Source organism: Melospiza melodia, chromosome 6 (assembly GCF_035770615.1).
Source record: "Melospiza melodia melodia isolate bMelMel2 chromosome 6, bMelMel2.pri, whole genome shotgun sequence".
Lineage (NCBI taxonomy): Eukaryota > Metazoa > Chordata > Aves > Passeriformes > Passerellidae > Melospiza > Melospiza melodia.
The window spans coordinates 60,033,456-60,056,857 of NC_086199.1; the positions used below are offsets into that span (position 1 = coordinate 60,033,456).

At 39.2% G+C, this 23,402-nt stretch overlaps 1 protein-coding gene across 1 annotated transcript in view; it reads right to left on the reverse strand.

Moving 5' to 3' along the window:
* Nucleotides 1-23,402, reverse strand: part of ABCC8 (ATP binding cassette subfamily C member 8) — a 73,454-nt gene that overhangs the window by 27,709 nt on the left and 22,343 nt on the right. The window contains exons 9-18 of the mRNA XM_063158567.1: nucleotides 20,207-20,341; nucleotides 19,072-19,234; nucleotides 15,683-15,723; nucleotides 15,239-15,384; nucleotides 10,997-11,102; nucleotides 10,665-10,775; nucleotides 8,718-8,793; nucleotides 8,522-8,627; nucleotides 4,268-4,303; nucleotides 2,730-2,765 (exon numbers count right to left, since the gene is read on the reverse strand). Coding sequence (XP_063014637.1) covers nucleotides 2,730-2,765; nucleotides 4,268-4,303; nucleotides 8,522-8,627; nucleotides 8,718-8,793; nucleotides 10,665-10,775; nucleotides 10,997-11,102; nucleotides 15,239-15,384; nucleotides 15,683-15,723; nucleotides 19,072-19,234; nucleotides 20,207-20,341 — 956 coding nt within the window. The remainder of the gene's footprint in view (nucleotides 1-2,729; nucleotides 2,766-4,267; nucleotides 4,304-8,521; nucleotides 8,628-8,717; nucleotides 8,794-10,664; nucleotides 10,776-10,996; nucleotides 11,103-15,238; nucleotides 15,385-15,682; nucleotides 15,724-19,071; nucleotides 19,235-20,206; nucleotides 20,342-23,402) is intronic.

Sequence of the window (23,402 nt, forward strand, 5' to 3'; positions counted from 1 at the left end):
TAAATGAGTAAGTCATTTCTGTGCCTCTAAAGGCAAGAAAAAAGAACACAGACAAAAAAATTTGCTAAATTTCCGCCAGGGAAATGGCCCTCGTAATGTATCATCAGAAGGGACAATTTAGCAGGTACAGTCAACAGGATCTTACTCACTATGCATATATTATTTAGCAGAAATTATTATTATTAAAAAAGGAAAGTTCTGCCTGCTAGAGAATTTGTGCTTTTGTTGTCTGTGGTGCATTAAGGATCCCAGTAAGACAGAGCTGGGAGAAAGGCAACATCTTTTATCAGAGCAACTGATACTTTTGGAAAACTCATTGGCATATCATCCTTTCTACAGAAAAGGTAGATAGAGGGATCATATGCCTAAAAGCATATTTGTTTTCTTCCTAGCTCTATCAGTTAATCCAATAAAAAGATAGGACCTCTCACCCAAACGCGGCCTTTGTCTGCTAGACAGCCTAGATGGACCTGAAAGCAATTCAAACCATAACTTGACAAAGTACATTTTATTTCTCTTTATAAGTTAAGGTCACTTGCCCTGCTCTTTTTTTCATGCTTTTACCAAGCTTGTTTAGAAACCAAGATAGGATCCAATTTTTGTTAATGACCTCAAAGAACACACAATTCCACTATTCTGCTAACATGCTTCCAAGTTGAAATTTATGATGTTTCACTAGAATTTCATTATGCTTTATACATTTTCTTTACTGGAAAATGAAACAGAAATAGCTAAACAAAAGAAAAAAAAGACAGAAAATAGCCCCTAGGCAGCCCAGCCTGCAGCCCCAAAATCTAATTCAAAGAGCATTCAGGTCTGCCTCAAGAAAGCAGCACTTTTTCTATTTGTATGAAATTTTCATCCCAATAACTGAGAAAAAAATTGCTCTGAGCATTCCAAGATGAAGATGTATTCCCTTCCTCTCCTTTTCATTGCTTGAAACTGTGACCATGCATCTCTTAATTCTAAATGTGATCAAAAAGTTACTGCTAATTTACTTTTTGAAAAACATCAGCAAAGCTGTGAAGAAAAAGCTTTTACAATTTGGCAGAAAGTGTTCTTTGGTTGAGTGAAGATATGGGTCCTGCCAGTGTGATGCACTCCATGCTGAGAACCAGCACAATCTGGGAATATCACTCACATTTGGATTACATTCTGCTTTTAGGACATCAGTGAGAATTCATTACTGCAAGGAACTTGGCAACAGGCAACAAGCTTGCCAAAACTGACTGTGGACTGAGGATTTAGTAAATTCCTCTAAATTGATCCCAGTTGCAAACCGACACTAGGATGGCATATCAGGACTGATTATATTCTGACATAAACAAAAAGTCTGCAAATGCTTGCAAGCATCTTTCTTTCCATATGTATGGAATCTATTGCATGTCCACAGTGCTGCATACAGCAAAGAGAATCAAACAATTGTTACTGAAACTGTGAGAAACACATGGCTGAAAATCCAGAGAAGAAAATATTCTGCAATGGAGTGTGCAAGACTTGCTCTGAAAGTCTGCCTTGAATATCCATAAGGTTTCACAGTTTTAGGACTGGATGCAAACCAATGGTTTAGGAGACACAGGCCTTCAAGGCATCATTCTGTGGGTGGAAGTGATTGTTCCTGTCCCCAGACTGCATAAATAACCATGTGTTTCAGCAATGCAGTGTGTTTGTTTCCCCTCTGATAACACAACAGACTAACCATAGCCTCTTAATTATCACAGAGGTGCAGACACTAAATAGGGAAAACCTTCACTGAGCTCCCTGGAGACTATGAACTATGTCTAATATAGAATCAAGCCTGTTTACTAATTATGAATCAGGTTAATTAATCAAAAACAACACTGTGAAAAGGAACAACATTCACTTTACAGTGTGGGCGGCTGAGCACTGGAACAGATTGTCCAGAGAGGATGTGGAGTCTCCCTCAGTGGAGATACTCCAGAACCATCTGGATACAATCCTGTGCCATGTGCTCTGGGATGGCCCTGCTGGAGCAGATGACCCCTGAGGTCCCTTCAACCTTAATCTTTCAGTCATTCTGTTGTGAAGATTGTTTGCTTAAACTTATTAATCTATCTCTTCTTTCACATTTCATTTTGTTAAGTGCAGGAGGTGCAGTAGATCTTCAAGATCAAACACAAATAGTTAAGGGACACATATGAATCTCAGTGCCTTAATAAACCTACAAATCTGAGATGTTGGCAATTTTTAAAAGAAAATAGATGCACTTAAAATGCAATGGAGTTAGGATTATGATGATGGAGGAAATAATATTTTGCAAAGCCTTTCCTGTGTGTTTTGGGATTGCTGACTTCAGTTTTGTTTTGATTATTTTGCACAATTCATTAACTTTTAGTACCAGTCAACTCAAATCCAAATGTTCTTCAGATATGAGAGAAATGTGTACTGTTCTACATTATAACTGCACATGCAAAAACTATGCTTCTTGTATTTTCAGCTTGATGTGAAGTATTGGAGCATTCTGGTACTGCCAGTCCTGAGCATTCAGGAAGAAATCTTTCTGCCGTAATTAAACTTCAAGGGCTGCCTGTTTGTTTTTTGGTTTAGATCTTGCAGTAGCTGCATACAGAGACATCCTGTTTGTCTTTAAGGGGGAATATTCAACTCATTAAGTGCAGAGACCGCTGAACAATGTTCACCAAGTGACAGAACGGCTGAGTTTGGAATAGAACCTCTGGGGCTTCCCATTAGTTTTTAAAATGTTGTACCTGACTTCCATGTCAACAGGAGATTCTTTCTCTGGGCTGTAGAAAACAAACACACGAGTTTTTTGAAAAAAAAAAATATTTCAGACAGTGCAAATAACACCACAAATATAACTATGCTATAATTAAAAAATAGCAAAATGACTGCATAACAGAAATAAAGCTCTTTTTATGCTAAAATTCTGGGCTATGTGATATTGACCTAAAAAGGGTAGAGTTAAAACTTCGGTTTGGAGAAGTGCTAAACAACCTCATAGAAAGCCTCCAACACCTACGAGTAAATGCTCAAGACCTCAAAAGACTTTGACCCAAAATTTTCTTCTGAGAACACCAAAAAAGTTCTACAGGATTTTAGTGCAACAAAACCACCAAAGGTATTCTTACAGCACTTAAACAACCAAGATTCCCAGAACATATGACAATGTAGGTAATTTTTTCATCCAGTCTAATATTCTTTCCTACTTTTTAATACTCTTGCTATACTGTTGTGCATGTTATCTCACTCTTCTCCATCCATTTCCGTACCAGTTTCAAACATGAGACTGATTCTGATCATGATTCTCTTGTATCTTAATGGGTTCAAATGTTTTTTCTTCAACTTGGCCCAGAAACGTCAGTCTCTGAACACAGAAAGGACTGTGAGATTTCTAAGTGTCCTTGACCATGAGCCTTAGACACGAGGTACATGAAAATTCCTCTTATACTCCCAGATGGGAGCAGCAGTTTTGCAGGACTCAGTCTGACAACCAGGCAACAAGTCTGAGAAATGAAGTACATGGGAGAGAAGAGGCTGGCAAATCCAAAGAAAAGGCAGGGGGATAGCTGGAGAATCACAGAACCAAGAACATATTTTGGTCAGTAAAAGCCACAGGATTTACCCTAAGTCAAGGTAAGGGAGGCCATATGACACTGCTAATTTCAACAACAAAGTTCTCACTGAGTCCAGCAGGAACAGGATCATCACTTTTACAAGGTTTACCATTCTGGAGGTTTGTGCCCCAAAGTTAGAAAGCTTTGTTCTTAGTTGATTTGGTAAATAGTCCCAAAATCCAAGCTGAGCTATGTTAATCAGGTAAAAATAATTTCTAAGCCAACAGATGGACTAATCTCTTACTCTCCACACTTCTCTGCATGTGCCTCAAGAATGGCAGGTGAGAAAACAAACTTATGACAGGATGTGAAAAAATGAAGAGAAGGATAATGGGGAGAATTTGCTTCAATAGATGAGACCTTTAAACACTTAATACAATTTTTCAAAGTGCAGCATAATCTGGTTCAGATCTTCAGAGAAAGATTTTCAAAGACATATCAGGATAGAATTTTCAAAATCTCCAAATGGGAATGCTTTCATTACAGAAATCCAACTCTTATTTGCATTAATTGCATAAGTGCTTTCAAAAATTGTATCCTGAGATAATGCAGTTAAAACTTTCACTGATTTTCAGAATTCTGACTCTATATCTTAAGATTTTAGACACCTTTGGTTTTTTCTACTGCAATCAATTCAGAAGGAAAGCCAATAATGGCATCTAATACCATACCTGAAATCTTCCCCCGTCTCACTGTCAGAAGTGCAGCTGCATCACAAATAGAAAGCAAAGATTGTTTACTTAAGTGAGCACAAGCAATCTGCCCCAGAAAGAAAAACTATTAAATTCCACTTAGTGCACAGGCTGCAAACATTACTTATCACAGAGCTCCAGTGCAGCATCTGTTCCTTCTACACAAACGGACTTGATTTCATCAGGCAAAAAGATTTGGTGACTCTTTTTTACCTTATAAACATTAATTTGACTCAAATAAAATCACCTCCACCCTGTCCTGGAGGTGCTAGCAGAACTGAGAAGTCCTGCTGTGACAAGAATGATGTTCCATTATAAAAAGTTCATTTTCTGGGAAAACCAAATGATAATTTGTGATACTGTTTTTGGTGGGGTTTTTTTTAACTGCATGTTTATAGCATATAATGGGTTACTGTGAACCCCAAACCCCACCTTCAGTTGCCACATACTGTGTCCTGTGCCAGCCCTATCCTTGGGGTGATGTGCTTGTGTTAATGTAGGCAGGTCCAAAGGACAGACAGGTTTTGGTTTTGCTATTTTTGAACGTACACAAAGATGTTCCGAGTTGTTTTGACAGGATGACTGGGCATACTTATTACTGATGCTAAATTCAGTTCCATTCAAAAGAGTGAAAAACCTGTGTGTCAAATGATATAAACAAAATCAAGGAGGAACAAAGTCTTTGATGCTTTAAACAGGACAATCTCATTAACTTTGAGTCAACACAATTTGCTTATAAATACACCAGAGAGAAAACTATACCTGCAGATTCAAAAGTTGGTGTGAGACACTTCCATAAAATTGACACACAATAAGCAATGACCATATCTAAATCAAATTACTGTACAATTTGTGAGCACCAGCCAGCCACCAGTACCTTTACTCCAAAGGTCTGTGTACTGAACAAAGCTTTTCCACAGTACACTCATACTCCACTGGTCTTTAGTGACCATGTGAACTCAGTGGTCCAGTCTCCAAAAACCCACAAGCCTGTTGCATGTCATTAACTAGAAACACATTCTTCACAGGAACTAGTGATAAGCTGAAATAGAAAATTCCTTTTCCAGCCCTTCCCTGCAGGACACAATGACCCTGAACCAATGGTACTCAATTCCCTGATCTCTGTTTCTGCTCTGTAGCGGGAAAACAATTATTCTCCATTTGGAGTTTTAGCTCAAATTTCTCAACCAACTTTTCCACACTTGTCCTATCCCTTCCTTCTCCCTTTTCCTACATACTCTTGGCAATTAAGGATGCTGAAATGTCAAAGTAACATATGTTTGATAATGAGGTCTAGATCTAATTTGTCAAGGTACTTTAGATGTCTAATGATGCAAAGATGAGCCTACTGAGATTTTCATGCCTTCAGATTTTGATATCCCCCTTAGATAAAATTAAGTACTTGGATGTTTCTGAAAACTCCAGAAACTTGAATTGTAAAAAACCAATTACTTTGCAGGCATAAAAACAAGTTTAATTTTTTTCATTAGATTAAACCAGTCAACTTCACACTAAGATGAAAACCTACTGTTAACAACCTTAAATCTCTATTTTCCTTCACATTATAAAGACTCAAGATTCACATGCAAGAATGTATGTCCCGTTTAAAACAAATTGCCTAATTATGTCTGAGTAACACATTTGTTTGAGCATCATTAGGTCAGTTTTCTGGTATTATTTACTCCAACAAGACTTGAATTGGGACTATTAAAACAGAGATACTGCCCAGAAGAAATTAGCTTGGCATATACTATAATTATTTACTCAATAACAGGTCAAATCATTACCATTTACCACCTGCACAGAAGGTAAATAATGAGTCCTCTATTTTTGTTAAATCCCTAACCATATTTTAAAATATTTATACTGAGATGCTTTCAGGCTGTTCTGGACAGGAGGCATTAATCTGAGCTGACTCTTCTGGACACACACTGTAACACAACAAAAATATCACAAATGAGCCATGGTTCGCTTCTGATTATCTCCCTCCTAGCCCAGGAATAAACTACATTATTTTTTAAGGGTTTGAAAGAATTTTTGTAAGAAACAAGAAAAATGATATGCAGTTAATCCTGTTTTATTCATAAAGCATGGAGGCAGAGAGTGGGGAAATAACTTATCTATTAGATCAAGGGAAGGGCCGGGAACAGCATCCAGATTTCCTGAGCACTGAGTGACATGTCAGCAGGACACATCCTTCATCTTCATAGCTATGACCTTGGAGGAAGGGAAGGGGAAGGAAATTTGGATGAACTAATTCCGGTCTATTCTGTAACATGAATGACTGAAGCCAAGCATTCCCAAAGAAAGAGCTCTAACAAGGAACTTAAGTGATTTTGGTGACACTTTTCATTGCCTGAGCTGGGGCTACCAGCCCTGATGATTACTTGATAAGACTACTCTCCTTGAACCTGGGATAAGGTTGCATGTTCCCAGTCAGGCATTAGTAATTTCTTATCAAATTAAGGGAGCTTTCATCTGATAGCTTTACAACACAAGTGTGCAGCCCACACTGGCTGCATCCATCACTCTGAATAGACCAGTGCACATGGCAGCAGCTCTGAAAGATGAGACAACACCTAATCTGCCTCAGTGCAGCCAGCACTTACAGTGCTCAGATTGTTCAGCCACAAGTCCCTTTCTACATATCTGACAGATAGCACAGCAAATGTGATAACAACTGAATTGCACCTTGTGATACTTTGGCACATATAGAAGACATGAAAACCAGTTCTGACCTTTCCACTGTTGTGAAGAACATACTTCTAAACAAGTGCTATTTAAAAACACAGCAGAGTTTCTGATCAGAAACATCATGTCATCTGTTTTAGTTTAGCATCAGACATTCAAATTACACTTCTTAATCATGTTATGTCCTCTGCAAAAAATTACAGCCTTGCTGAAATGAAATTAGTTCACCTAATAAGGCTGCAGGGATTCTGTATGGTTCCTCACCACAGTCTGATTTTCTGCTTATGGAAGTATATTCTCATGGATAGATCACCACATTCTGGAACTTTGGCTGCGGTGCTTGTTTCCCTCACTAGCTGAAAGGGTCAGCTTCTTATATTTCATTTTCCCCACCTATAAAGTAGACAACCTTCCTTCCACATATTATTGCTATTAAAGCACGTGCAATTCTCAGAAGTGTGACTGGCTTATACATGAAGGTTGGATATAAATCATATCTCTTGACAAACACTCAAGGAATTTAGAGAACCCTTCCACAAAATCGCTGCAGCATCCATTGCATAACAACAACCCTCTGTCTATCAGAGTGTGTGGATTTGATTTATAGGTAGGCTGGTTTTCCCTCATTCCCAATCAATTGAAAATAAAATTAATTGTTTCTCCAGGTACTTCTGCAATTTGTTGAACCTTATCTACAAATTATTATAGCCCAAAAGGCAAAGCGCAGACTGTAGGAGTAGGAAGTCTGCTACTGTGAAATAAACAGGCCAAAAATGTTCACACACATTGATTAAACTGTATATTAGAGATGGCAGGAATTTACTGGAAACCATATACAGGAGCTGCAATACATTTTACCATCTGTCACCTTGCCTGAGGGTCAAGAGAAGAAGTCCCAACAGAAGCTGCTGGAGTTCAGAACAATTTTTTTCCCTCCCTTCAAGGCCAATACCCAAGTCAGACATGAGTGGAATCTCTAAGTGGCTATCAGAGTCCAGGTGCTGCGTCCCCTTGGGGAAGGAGGGCAGGACATGGCTGACTCACTCCTGTCAGACCAGGCAGGATGCACTGGGGATGACTCTGAGGTCACTGCCACTTGAAAGACACTTTTCAAATTGTCAGGCATTAGCCTGGTGCTGGGATGGAGCACACATCTGAGCCAAGCACTGCTCCCAGTGAGCCAGAACCGCTTCAGAGCTCCATGCAAAGATACCAGCTCAGGCCTGAAAGTACAAACACCATTCTGTAGCTGCACAACATCTCAAGCTCATTAATTCTAATTCCAAATTAGTTACAGTTTCACTCAGGTTATGTTGCTGGAGTGCAGAATGCCCAAAAATGGTTGTCCTTTCCTATGAATGGAATAGGCAACTTGTTTGACCCTGGCTGGGGATTCCTTCTGATCTTTTTATCTTGACTGTGTATCTAGAAAATCCTTGACTCCACAAGTTCCCAGGAGAGATTTTGGGCTTTTTCTGCATTACCACTCTAGTCAAGCCGAATTTTAAAATTAAATTAGAATTTTACATTAAATGCCCCTACCTGGTCCAGGATATGTTCCCAGAGATCTTCTGCATCTCACCAAGAATGGCCAGCAAGAGAGATGACTTACCACAGCCCACCTGTCCTACAATCATTGTTAGCTGGCCTGTGAGGGTAAAAGGTATACATAAGGTTATGATTTAGCAAATAACTATGGAAAAATATCTTATTCTGCTTGTCTGATGTAAATTTGTACCTTGAGGGATTCGGATATCAATATTAGACAACGCTGGAGGACCTTCAGGTGTCCAAGTGAAAAATCCATTTGTGATCTATAACAACATGGAGAAATAAAATAAACAGAAACCCAGATTTAGAGCTCACTTTCCCCCCCCCAACATCAGAGACACTTCTTTTTTCATTACACTGAGCATGGGAACAGAGTTAGCCTTTGCCCACTGCAGGAAATAGATCTTCAAGTGACTGATTTTGTGAAGGACTGTACTTAGATGGGCAGAACTCAAGCACTATTAGAAAATTATTGAGAATTCATAAGGACAAAAAAGTTGCCATTTAGAGTTTCTCTTGTTCTGTTGTCTGTAAGGTGGGTACATGTAATAGGTGAAATTATTATAATACAATTAAATTACATCCATGTCCAGTTTGCTCTCTGCAGAGCCCTGAATGTCACTCGAGACACAGTGCAGCTTTCACAGCAATTACACCCCCCAAATTCCAAGCAGACCTGCAGAACCTTTCATGAAATTAGATGTTGCTGCCCATTACAGAATTTTCCTTTGTATTTCTGACATGATTCTCAGATAATCTAGGTTTTAATAGATAGAGAAATAATTTCACTGAAAAAGACTGAAACCAGGAAACAAAGCCTGTTCAGACTTTAAATGGAGATTTCCATGGATACTATGAGAAACAAGGGATGGGAGATAATTTTAAATTTATACAGGACCCTCTTCTCTCACTTCTTCAGAGCCACTAAAGCCTTCAAAGCCTTTCAGCTATGCAAGGTACAACAAATTTTCATCTAAGAAGCGTGGAAGGGGACACTTTTATCACACTCTTGAGAAAAGCTGATACTCCTATCTTGAGCAAAGCGAGCGTGGTGTTCCTCCCTCTGGATTACCAAAGGCAGCCAGAGGATCCTCTCTCTACTGATGTCCCTTCCTGGGCAATGAGCTACAGGCAGGCAGTACCTGCATAAATTCCCTGACCCAGGGCTGCTGGTGACAGTGGTGTCAGCAGATGGAGCCAAAAGTTATCCCTGGGCCTGGCTTTCCCTTCAAGCCTTAACGAGGTTACTACACTGGCCTCTCCTTTGTGACACTGTTGCCACTCCAGGCAGTCTTTTGACCCAACATTGCCCCCAAAACCCTCTTTCAAATATTCCTCTTATTTTCCTGGAAGTCTGTTAAGAAGGATCCTGCACCAATTCAGCATGTATAAATAAAAGCCAGAAAGCATCACCAGTTGTCCTACTTAGTCCCATGAAACTGAATTATTCATCCTCTTTTGCTGGAAATGCAAATGTATTAGCAGGCTCCCTAAATAAACAGCTTCATCACTATAACAACCATCAGGATTTTTATTACTTCTGGCCATTTCCACAACAAATCAAGAGCATCAGTCTTCAAAGTGGGTAATTGTAATTTTTTTCTTCAGACAAGTTAGGTCTTTGGGAGTTAGTTTTTAATTTCATCTGGGGAAAGGCTACTAGGAATTCCAAAATAGGAAGGGAAGACCCATGATGACATTATTTCGGAAACATCTAGAACAAATTCCATTTTCTTCATCCTATTATTCTATACAAACCCTGGAACTGGAAGAAAGAGTCTAGCATACATAAAAGGTTGGGTCAGATGATCTTTTGAGGTTCCTTCCAACCTTGGTCGTTCTGGGTTAAAAATTTTGGATCTGAGAACAGGGCTAATGACTTAAACACTTGAAATAGCAAAAGGCTGGGTGAAATCTAAAGGAACAATTGCAACTAATCACAACCTAGAGATTAGTAGTTAATTCTTAAAAAGGAAGACAGATACAAGAAAGGTGGAGGTTAATCTCTGACAAGTGCACAAGTGTCTAACAGTTCACATCAAATGCTGTGTTTTGAACTTTAAACTGCCATCAGAGCACAAAAGTGACTATTAGTGAGCTAATATAAGTGTTATTAGAGTGACCTTCATATCACCTTTACACAAAAATCATCTGCTTCTGTGATGTTAATGGGTCTTCTCATGTGAGAGCTGTAATTGTTCCAGTCCTCCCTGGCAGGCCTCTTGCGGTTCACAACCTTGAGTGGCTGTGCAAAATCAGAGAGACAGAAATAAGCACTAATTGGTGGCAGCATCAGCAAAACGTCCCAAACTCTAGCAACCATAGTGTGAATGATACAATTCAGGGTATTAAAATAGAGGTTTTGCAATTGCAAGAAATAATCAGTAGGAAATGGAGGAGTGAAAAATTTATTCTGGGTACAAACGACTGCAGCCACTTCACCAGCAATGAGACAGCTTTACTCACCACTGCTTGGTACTTGCTGTGATTATCTGCACTTCTGAGCTCTGAAGATTTATCATGCTCTTCTCCAATTTCTTCACTTGACAGGAATTCACTCAATTTCTGCACACTGAAAGGGAAAAAAATCCCACAATGACACCTCAACCTTGGAAGCAAAACTTTTGTTCAGTGCAATGTTTATTACAGAGCATCCCTTCTTGTACTTCAGCTGCTGTCTGCTGCAGTTTGTTTGTTCTTGTTTGGTAACAGGTGTATGAAAACATGCAATGGGAAGTTACTCAAGGAAGCTGTCAAAACCTGTCCTGTTGCCTATTAACAGTGATATTTTAACAGCTTGTGCACGTTCCTCAAGTCATGTCTCTTCTGACACCACCAGAGAGATCTCACACAAAAGTTTTTTCAGGCATTTGGTAGGACACAGAAGGGCAACAGCAGTGGCTTCTTTTGAAACCACTCACCCAATTCTAGTAATTTATGAATTTTATAGAATTTTAGTCATTTATGCTGATCAAGTTTGGCCCAGTCAGTCCTACTGAAGAGCCTTATAAAAGCTGTACACTGTGAGCGAAATTCAACCAGCTATGGTGAAATATGATGTGCATAAGGTAACTAGATAAAGGAATACACCACAACAGAATAGTGTTCAACAGATGAGATATAAAAGGAATCCTGACAACCAGCAACAAAGAAGAAGGCATAAAATTTTCACTAGCTGCTTTAAGATTTAATTAGCTAAGAGATAATGTGCCTTTATTAAGACATTTAACAGATCAGGGCATTAATTTTATCTCTGTACCTGACTTTATAAAATGTATGTCTAATCTACTCACAGGAACACCAAATGAAATTTGTGAAAGAATTGGATTGAATCATGAACTCAACATCAAAGGAGCTCAATTAGCTGGAAATAAGTCTTCAAAATTATAAAGTGTCAGAAGGTCTAAAAATAAATTTATGAACAAGAGCTGAAAAAAATTGATTTCAATGTCTAGCCAGAGGCTCACTGGGAAGAAAGAGGATAAACAATGCCACTGGAGCATTGTGATACGTGGTAATCTGTTAGGATGTCAATCTCACAAAATAAGAATTCACCTGCCAAGATTTATTTTGCATTTCACTACCAGGGATTTCTTCTTTAGACAGAGACTTATTTTCTTCTAAGAACCTTATGAAATCCCCCATTGATGCCAAAACATTGCTGGATCCAGGCAGTGCAGAACTGCCTGAGGCAGACTCCCTGCACAGCTACCACCTGCCCTGCAAGCAGAGATCAAAGCCACCCTGGGACTCCCTAGGAGAGAACTGGTTCTAGAGTTTTTCTGTCAACTCTACTGATTGCTAGTGGCAGCTGGGGACTGAGATCAGTGGATCTCTTAGTGGATTCAGTGGAGGGAATTTAGCTAGAGCAGGTACTACAATCTAAACAACAAAAAGAGGGAGAATAATTATTTGGGATGCGACAAGAGGAATAATAATTAATTCAGGATCAATTTTTGATCCCCTAATGGGAAGGTCTTTTATCTCAAAGGAATTGATTAGAAGTCCCATTGCTAGTGATATTAATATCTATTTGCACAAAGTTCTGGAAAACAGGGCTAGGAATCTTACCCTTTTTTTTCAGTGAACCAAATATTTAAAAGAAAATTTCAAATGTCTTTCAATGGACCAGATGATGGTTTATATGTTGCCTATATGGATTTGATATATAGCTGCATCTATGTTATCTGGATGAAAATTACACTGATATTTGAGAAATTTCTGTGAAGATAGAAGGAACAGACAGAGAAGTCCCCCATGTATCTACTCCAGGGCCTAGAAGGGCAGGAAGAGAAGACAGCAAACATTCTCAGACCATGCATATCCAAACAGAAGTATGTTTCTATTAAGCCATCCAACAATTTGATTTTATTCTCTAGTTATGCATTCAGGTGTCTGTACTCTCCGCAAACCCCTGCAATGCTCTGCATAATTCTGGAATTACTCCTCCTGAGGCAATTATTGAAGAAACACAGTAGAGCTGTGAGAAAATATTGTCTTAGAGGCAATAGCTCTTACTTAGGATGCCAGACTGTTCTGAACACTTAAAGAATAGAAAAAGGACATTCTCTAAAGAGCTCTTGCTGACAGCACAATTTGAGTACTCCAATATCTCCAGAGGGGAACTTATTTTTAAGCCACAGAAAGGACATATTGATTAAAACACTGTTATTTGCACACCTCACTGGAAAGATGGTTTGATATTAAACCCAGTAAGAGACATAATACCACTCTTGCCACTTAACCTTTGCTGATTGAAAATGGTACACTGCACTCTTTGTCCCTGAAGACTCACATTGAACAAATGCATCCACTGGCTCCTCAGTTTTAGTTTTCAGTTGCAGAAACACTCCACACATTAAAAAAAACCCAAAGAACCACTATACAAAGAGGTATCAGATTTGTCACCTTCCTAAAGACACTGAACAATTGCTCCTCTCAGAAGCAAACACCCAAGCCCATAACTTGGAACATTTTCAGGGGTCCTACATGGAACAGAAGCTTTAAATCTGTCAGTCTTACAGTGGTTCTGAGCAGGTCAATGCCCATCCATGGGGATGCTTTGCAATTGGGCAATGTGTAACAATTAAAGATACTGACAAGATTATTGATCAATATTATTGTCCTTGATACATTGGGCATCAATCACTGCAGCCAACAGTAAGAGAGCAGGGTTTATGGAGTGTCTGGGAAGCAGAGCCAGTAACACACTCTCATTGTCGTTTACATGCAGGTTTCACTGTGGATCATCTTCTGCACCACTTAGTCCCTTTCTGTCACTCCAGGAAAAGCTGTCTTTGCACACATGCTAAAATCAGTTAGACTATCACAGCCTAAAACAGTGAAATACAAATTTGCCAAGTTTGGTCACCTTTGACTGACCAGCTACTCACAAGTAGGAAGGTGTAACAGCAGGACACAGTTGCAGAAAGCAAAAAATAGCTATGTTCAATTAGTGCAAACTCAACTGTCTGCTTTTTAACATTTACTAAAGTATTTCAGCAACCACATCTTTTTATGGCTTGAAAATATCTGGCACATGCTTCCAAAATATTCCACTGAAGGGTGAGGCACTCTAGAGAGAGCAGCACCACCAGCACTATGGAGCAATGCACTCTGGAACACTACCTGGGTGATACAGACAGCCAGCAGGGATGATGCCAGCTTTGTTACAGAGCTTGATTCTTGTCTGCACCACAAACAGCCTGCCACCAAGAAGATATCTCCAGAATAACCCATGAAGAACTCCCAGCTAGCAACAATTAATACTTGGCTGATCCTAATCACTCTCAAATTGTTCCTGTGGCATTAGCAGGCACAATTCATTTGCAAAGAAATCTTTAGACAAGCCAAAATAAATGCCTGCTGGTAATAGGCAGTGTCAGTGTGGGCTCCCAGGCACTTTGCTGGCTGTAATCTTTGCATGAAAATTTGCCATGGCTCAAGGGACTACCACAGTGGCTGCAAAACATTTCCTGCCAGCTGCTGATGCTCTCAGATTTCACACTTCTTAGGAGAGAGGACACAGCTGTGACTTTGCACTGTCAGGGAATTTTCAAACACTGAAGGCAATCTCAGCCTTGTGCTGCAGTCTCCCATCTCCAAAGCAACACAAAGGAAATTAAGCAAGAGGTGGTGGCCAATACCTGTCCCATAGCTTAAATAAGCTTGTCAGACAGCTTCATTGGAGGTCAAACTTGTCCTAATAAAGAAGGAAGTCCAAACTCTGTTTCCGCTATCAGTCAGGTAGAGTTACACTGCATATGAAAAAGCATTAGGAGGTTTTTACACTAATCTGTTGATACTACAATTCCCAGTGAAATAGCAGTTCTACTGGTTGTTACTTGGTCAGCTTTTCAACACTTAAACCAACATGTTCATCAGAAAGTAAAAATTCATCAAGGCTGGATTAGACATTTAGTCGTTAAGTTACTGTGACTCTTAGAAGTGATTTTTAAGGTTTTTAATTTGCCTGTTTCAGTCTAACTCAGTCCCAACAGGCAAAACCAAGAGATACAGGCTGAAACACATGTCCTTCTGTGATTACTGTTTACCCTTCTATGTGCTTGATGGAGGGGAAAAAAAGCTGGGAGGCAGTTTACAGATAAATAATCACCATGCTATTTCTAAACTTGAAATTGTAAAATGAGCAATGGGCACATTCTCAGAAACTGGGTAGGTGGAAGATATTAATCTTACAGTTCTTACCTTACTAATGCTTTGACAGTGGATCTAACCACACTTGAAAGCAGGAACAACGGAGACACAAGGATATGAAACAGGGAGAGGGAGGCAAATGCCACTGATGGGGAGAAGTCAGCCTTTCTTGTCAGATGAGCATGGACAACAAATGTCTACAAAGAGACAAACATCACCATGAGTGCTTTGCCATAAGGAAGGAAACAAATTTCATATTTCACAAACATTTCAGTTACAGAACCTTGATTCATACTCTCTTAACAGTTTGGAGGAGTGCTGCATGCTCTGAGCTGCTTCTGGTCCCAGAAGGCAAGTGAGCATTTTCCATTCTTTCCCAGAGGAACTGCAAATGTGCAGCAGGTTTGCATCCTGTTCTCCTCCCTCCCCAGCTCCACATCACTTATACTTGAAAATGCAGTTGTAATTGACACTATTTACAAAGTCCATACTCACTATGAGCACAGCTGCAATTGGTATTGCTGCATTCATAAAGACTGTGAAGGAAAACACATAGGAACATTTAGGAACAATTTTCATTCAGACAGGCTAAATGCTAAAATTGACAGTTTGGTCACCCTTTTCTTGGCATGAACCCCTGAAGGACTCCATAGAGTGTCAGATATTTCTCTTGCCTACGTTTAGAGGAGCTTTAATGAATCCTCTAACATATTCCTAAATTCTGTACTCATGCTTATATAAAATAGTTGAGTAATTGCACATATCTTCTAATTCATTGTCAGAGAGGAGAATTAAAAAAATATAAGTATATTAGAGTGTGTAATCACAAATTAAAAGCTTCAGCTTTGAAAGACTAATGTGTATTAAAGTCTAGAAATGCACAGTTTACACCTCACTCCTGGAAAAAAACCCCTACATATTTTTCTGACAAAAATATTCCGTGTTGGAACACAAAGCAGCCTCTCATGTCTCTTTAATGGTTCTACTTCCTGACCAGTTTTCACACTTTGTATCAATTCAAGGTAGGTACATGCACAGAAATTGTAAAGAAGGGAAGCTTGCTGCCTGCAACTCTGTCCTTCTGAATGCCATTAAATCTTTGCCTTTGCACTGTGGCTTTGCAACTGCTGCAGTACACGGGTTGCTTTTAGGGAGCAGTGTGGTGAGGGAATCTAGCAAAGATGATCAGATTCTCAGAGATGGATCCTGCTCTACTCCTGTCCACAGCACAAGATCATACCTGTCAAATAGGAAGCTGGATGCAATAAATATCCTGTAGGGGTGGCAAAGCTTGCTGCAGAGTTAAAACACCTAAAACACTTGGTGGATCCCAAGAAGCTGAGCTGAATTTTGCTATTAAATGAGATCACCAGTACATACAAGGACTTCAAACTTCTTTCAACCAAACAAATATGAGCCATTGGAATTTGGGGGTTGCTTTCCTTTTTTTATAAATCTTTTTTTTTTTTTTTCCAACTATGCAAGTGTCCAGAATAATAAAATGTCTTCTAAAATAACTCTATTTTGCAGCTAAGACTTTATGCTTAATTAGTTTTAGTCAAAAGGACTTTGTTACTGAAAAAAGGTAGACTAAGAACTGAGAAAAATATCCAGTTGGTCTGGATATTTTAGTAACAGTAACCACTGTTATTTTCCTGTGAGAAAGCCTGGAGTTATTTTGCTTCTGAGAGATTAGGCAAAAAATCATAGAAGTAGGAAAACCACTCCTTTCTTTCTCTGTCTTTCCTGAATTTTAATGTACATTAAATCCTTTAAAGATGCCACCCAACTTTGATTCTGGTGGGGGCCTTTCATTAAAATACAGGAAGAGGCAATTTCTATAGTGGCTCTTTTAGTACACATGAACAATTCCATATACATATAGCCTGGATCCTGGCACAGGGGTGAGGCACACCATCCAATTTCCATGTGGTCTTGAAATGTAATTTTCTTGTAGTCTAGCCAACACTGCCCTGAAACTTGTAGGTATATTTTCTATAATCCAATGCAAATCTATTCCTTATGAATAAAATAACTCCAACCACATCCTTTATTTCTGTTAATAGCTATGTGTACTTAGAAAAGAATTCCAGACTCTATTCAACACTCTGTTAAAAGAACTATTTATAAAAATCTCTTTTGTTCTGTCTTAGTATTCTAGCATCTTTCTGCCTTCCTCTACATCACAAATACAAAAAATTGTGGTCCTCTAATGCCTTTTAATTTTTTTTCCCTAAAGAAATTAAATAATATGTTCACTACAATATTAGTCAACGTGTTTTGGGCTGATTATGCCTCTCATTCTAATTATACTTAAGGTAAAAGAGCAAATTCTCCTGTATTTACATTCCCTTTTTAGTCTGCAAAAGTGCAAGTTGGCAAAGACAAGTGTTATTTCTGCTAAAGTCTGAAGGTGTAACTCCTAGGCTGAAATAACAGGAACCTTTATAAGCCAAAACTATAAGCACCTTCAGCATAAAGCTGCACTGCTCTACCCCAACTGAGAACTTATCTCTTGTGTCTTGCCCATACTTAAATATAAATTTTAATACAAAATAAGAATGCAATTACAAACTCGGAATGTTTCATGAAGCATCAGTAAATATAAATTTCTAGAAGCATCAGTAAATATAAATTTCTAATAATACAGATTCTTATGTCATTGCTTCATAGAATAATCAGTACCCCTGGGATGAAAACACCTTTTCCTACCTCTTGCAAATGACTCTGTGAGGATTTAAAATCCAATAAGCCTTCACAGCCCTACAGCTGAACCCTTGGCCCTGACTATAAATAGATTTTTAATGCCACATGAAGCACTGCAGACAAAGGGAACCCATCTATGTTCATCTGGGAGTAACACAGAGTTTCTGCTCTCACAGCATGCAGCTAAATTCTGTTTTATGTCAAAACAGAAACTCCTCTCCAAGCCCACAATGCCTAGGATTGCCAGAGAGAAATTCTGGTCTTAGAAGACAATGAATACCTCAATTTAATGTCAGATAAATTCAGTGGGATCATGATCTTTCTCTTAGAGTACATTACCTTATGTGATCATAAGAACTAGGCCTCCTTATTACCCCAGGAGATATTTGTACAGGTACCTAGTAGTGCTCAAAAACTTCTTGCTAAAGTTTTCCATTTCATTAATATCTCACAGATTATATATTCTTCAGTGTGACTTTACTAATTATTTCTAAAATATTAACATAGCAATTATATAGGTATTGCATATAACAATATGCATCAAACACAGATTTCAATCTGCTGTAGGTCTTTTTAAAAACACAATAAAGTCTTAAAGCAGCCTGAAAAATAACAGGAGAGGAAAGAATTGGGATACAGAATGATGAAATTGCCAGAATGCTCATACTTTTCTTTCCAGCATATAGAAATGGTTTTAACAATCACTTATTTTAACAAGAAATCCAAGTTTTGAGTAAGAATATGTAAATATTGTCTGTTGGAGCTTCAGTGCAAAGACAATGCCTGTCACATATTATTTGTATGCTCTGAATTGTGCAAAATGCAGAAAAAACCCTCAAAAATAAATAAATTTCAGCAGCCGTTTCCTCTTGAATGCTGTGTTCTAGAAGAGAATATTGCTGGCTAAATACAGTCTGGGAAATATTTGTCCCTTGAAAGCTTTTGTCCAGAAAAAGTCAATTCTTTGAAGCACACATTTTTTCTTTCAGGCATATTTCCCACACAAGCAAAGTTCTACTGAATGAAATGCAGGGTCTGACTAGATGCAAAGTGAGAAGTACAGATCAGAGCCTAAAGCAACTGAAATAATCTTGACAGAGAAATGGGAAACTCATTAGTAGCCAATAATTCAGTAGCACTTAGCTGAGCAGTGGATTACTGTGAAGGAACAGACTTACTGGATATGGAGGTGTAAAGGGCAAAAGACTTGAGGCTAGTCATTTCTTTCTGTCTGGTTTCCTCCACACTGCTGTGAAATATGTGCTCCCAAGCGTAGAGTTTCAGGAGTTTAATGCCCCGCAGCATCTCATTTGTCTTCTTCAGTCTCTCGTTGGAGTACTCCTGCAATATTTACACACACATTTACCTGAAAAGCACAATAAAAACACTTCTTCCCTAAGCATAAGGATGACACATAAATTATAAGCAGCCCCCTTGCACAGTGCAGACATTTCCATCACAAACAGCACTGCTCCCCTGTGCAGGAATTTCTAGGTGACACTGACTATGATTGGATGCTGCAAGAATGAATGCTGTCCACATTTCTGGAAGGGTGCATACTGTTGATGGGAAGGAATTCCTCCACACACAGGAAGATGCACAAATAACTCTCATCACTACCCATGATCTGTGGTGGAAGAGATTTCAGCAAGCTCTGGCTCCATTACAAGTTCCTGTGGCTTCCTTGGCAGTGCAACAGTTGCTGAAAGGGGGAATAAGTTCAGAGCAGCTGGGCATGGGAATGCCAATGAAGCACGGTAACATTTTCAGCAGTGGTGCAGGTGATTCAAATTATAGACAAGCCAAATGAGAGATCAAGGAACAGCTTGTGACTTATCAGACCCATAAGCTGCCCAGTTGAGGGACACACTGTGGGAGTTAGGACAGCATGGGGTTTGTTTAAATGAACCTGTTTGATAGAATTCCACATGTGGGGTCTGAGTTTGGACACAGCATTCCTACTTCCTTTCCCCTTGGACAGCTTGCCCTGCACGACTCACAGCTCTGTGCACTCCCCACAGCTACTTCAGTCCATGACTACTGATCATCTCTATTTGTAGACCAGAAGGTTTTAAAGGTATTTTTGCTCTTAGGGAGCCACACTTGCTGAAAAATATAAACCCCAAAAAATATGTATTTACTGCCTACACTTACAATCTCACATTCGTGAACGTGGCATTCTTGAACACTAGCAAATGTTTGAGAAGCAATTCTGGGTCAACATCCATGGTTAGCTTTGTAATTCCAAGCATAGACCAATGCATAATTACCAGATATGATATTTAGATTACAAATTAGTTTGAAGACACTCACCAATGTGCTTCGCTGGGCCTGTGAGAGTTTTGTTGCTACAAAGTACTGAACAGGTGCAAGGACTATGATTACTGCTGCTCCAATTAAGGCACTGATTCCAAGAAGGTAGTAGAGCAGAAGAATTCCTACAATTATCTGTTGGGATAAAAGAAGGCGAGGGAAAGATCTTGGCTTCACTTGGGGTACGCACCACAAAGACCAACGTCAGGGTAAGGGACCTTGCTCAACCAACAGCAGCTGCAGTTAAAGCCACCCCAAATGTCACAAGTTCAGCACTGCTGGCACACCCAATGTGATCAGTCAGGGCTTCTCCCAGGGACCCAGACACTCACCCAGTGCTCCTCTCCCTAGCTTGGGCATTTTGTGTATTTCTGTTTCTGTATTTCTCCCCATTATGCACAGTAAAAGAAAGTTTTACAGGTTTGTGTATCTTCCATAATTTAACTTTCAAAACTATTTAGAAGAACTTTATTTAAAAATAAATAGATTTTAGAAAAACACCTTTAAATAAAATTTAATTTAAAAATACTTCCAAATAACACACTATAGCACTGAGAATACTCGTCTCAGATAATCTCTGACAAACTGGCAAGGACCTGTTTTAAGGATATACAGTGCCAGATAGGCAATTACTTTTGAAACAGAGTTAGAGAAATGGTTAAAAAAAAAAAAAGGTTTTGTCTTTGAATAAGTAAAAATCTAGAAGAAAGTCACATCCATGGTTTACTGTAAGCAGCTCAATAAACACAAACAATATATACAAGCTACCAAAGTTAATTATCACTATTGTAATGACTGACTCCTGAACAATATGCAACATTGACGATCTAAGAATTCAAAAGTGTAAGCTGATAAATCAATCGGATGACAAAGGGATAGAAAGTTAATTTCATACAAAATTTCCCTTAATTAAAAAAACCCAATTACTGGAAATTTCTTTAATATGTTATCTACTACTCTTGATATGTTTGTACACTCTCATAACCTTCACCATCTTCCATCATTTCAAAGCTCAATGGTCATATGCCTATTTCCACACATTTATAGGAAAGTGACTGTTTACATGAAAAAAAAAAGGAGTTTGCAGTTTCCACATTGCCATCCATTTAAAGCACAGAGAGAAAATTTTTTTTTTCTTCTTAGGAACTCTCTGATGCCTCTCTACAGCTGAACTGAACTAAAACATGACTCTCAAAAAGAGCCACAGTATTGAATAAGAAATAAGGCACTGACATGAAAGTAAAATCCCATTGTATATGCACCACAAATCTAGTAAGAGGCAAGGTTAAATTCCAAATTAAAAAAATCTTTCAGTGATCAGTAAGTGAGCAATCTGCTTCCACCTGAAGTCAGGAAATTAATGAGTGTCTGAAAACAAACAGAACACGAAAGGCCTCTGCCAGACACCCGTGTCAGAGCTCTCCTCCATAACACAAAATGGTCTTGGTCTCTTTACAGATCAAGATTTTCACTCCCAACTGCTTCATCATGTGCACATGCTGTGGGCATTGAAAATACAGGAAAGCATTGAACAGTGAGAAGCCACTGCAGAACACTGACTCCTTGTTTGCCTGCTGTCTCTCACTACTGGTTGATTGTCAAGGACATTATGGGACCACCTGGTTCTAAAAAGAGAGCATCAGCTTCTCCCTTAGACAAGGAGAAACCTATCTCAGCTGGATCCTGAGGGAGTTGCTAGCTCACAGCTGCTTTTCCAACCCTCATCCTAGCTACTGAGAGGCTCGGTCTTTGCAAAAGTGCTAATGATACCATGTTTCAAATAGGTCAAAAATTATCCCATTTTCATCTTCTTTATAATGTGATAGTACAGACAAACTTTTGAAATACTGTGGGAACTCAGCACATCACTCCAGATGTCCAGAGTTACCGAGAGAACCCTTGGGGGGGGGGGGGGGGGGGGGGCTCAGAGATCCTGGAATGCTGCCAAAAGTACCTGGCACCTTGACTTTGACCCTACAAGGGATGTGCCACCTGTTTGAGGACATGAGAGTCACTTGGGAATGAATGGTGTAAGAAATTATGTATTTACAGAGTGAAATATAGATTTGAGGGTTTTGGTACAGGGGAGTTATGGAGACAAGATGGAGGGATCAGGGCGTGTCTCGTCCTTCTTCTTTCTTCTTGTCATCCATTTTCTGTGGTGATGTTGGCACTCTGGGATTGGTCCACAGTGAAGGTGCACTTGCTAATATTGGTGAAAGGTATTGGGAAATAAAGGTAAATATGATGTACGTAGTTTTTAGTATAAAAAGAGATGACCGCCCAGTGGGGGCTCAGAGTGCCCTTGACTGCCTTGCTGGTCAGACCTCTGTTGGGCAGACAGAAAATTTTATAGATAAGAAATAATAAACAATCTGAAGACTGAAAATCTGAAGAGTCCAGACTTGTCCTTTGAAGAGTGGGCTGTCCCAGAGCCATCCTACGCATGTCCGAGCAGAGACAAAGAGCCGATCGGACAAAATACCTTCAGTATGTATGGAAAAAAAAGTGAAGAATTGTATCTGATAAGAGCTGAAATCTTATTGAACATAATTCTATATCACATCACAAAGTATAGAATCAAGAATAAAGAGTACACAGATAACATCTGAGCTCTGGGGGACAGTATCTGGCAGATGGGAGTGCTCTCATCAGTATTCCTGAGAAGGCAAAAATCATATTTAAAAAAAAAGGCTGTGTAATGAAACACTGCTTCTCTTTCATCAAAATCCCAAAGCTCTTCTCTGCCAGAGATAAATATCAGGAGCGAAAAGCTCGCCAATAGCTCTGGTTATTTTGTCTTGATTATTTATTGAAGGATGGCCAGTATTTGCAGCCAGAAACTGCTTTGTGGGCAGTTCTGAAAGAGACAAATGCCCTTTCATTACAAGTGTAAGCTGTCCCTACCAATGAGCCAGAGATATGAGAATACAGGATTTTTCAATAATCACAATGAAATCAAACAAGGGTATTTATCAAATGGAGGCATGGGGGGAAGGCCTTTCTAAGGCCTCATTTTGCTCCCAGGGTTTCAGTCAAACCTACTGAGGGCATCTTTCAACTGACTGGCATCCCTGGGCCTCTTCTCATGGATTCCAATAACATTCAAACAGTAACTTAAGGCAATGATAAAGCTCCCATTGACTCCAGTCAGAGCAAAGATGGGGCTCAAATTATCTGGACTGTATAGAAAACC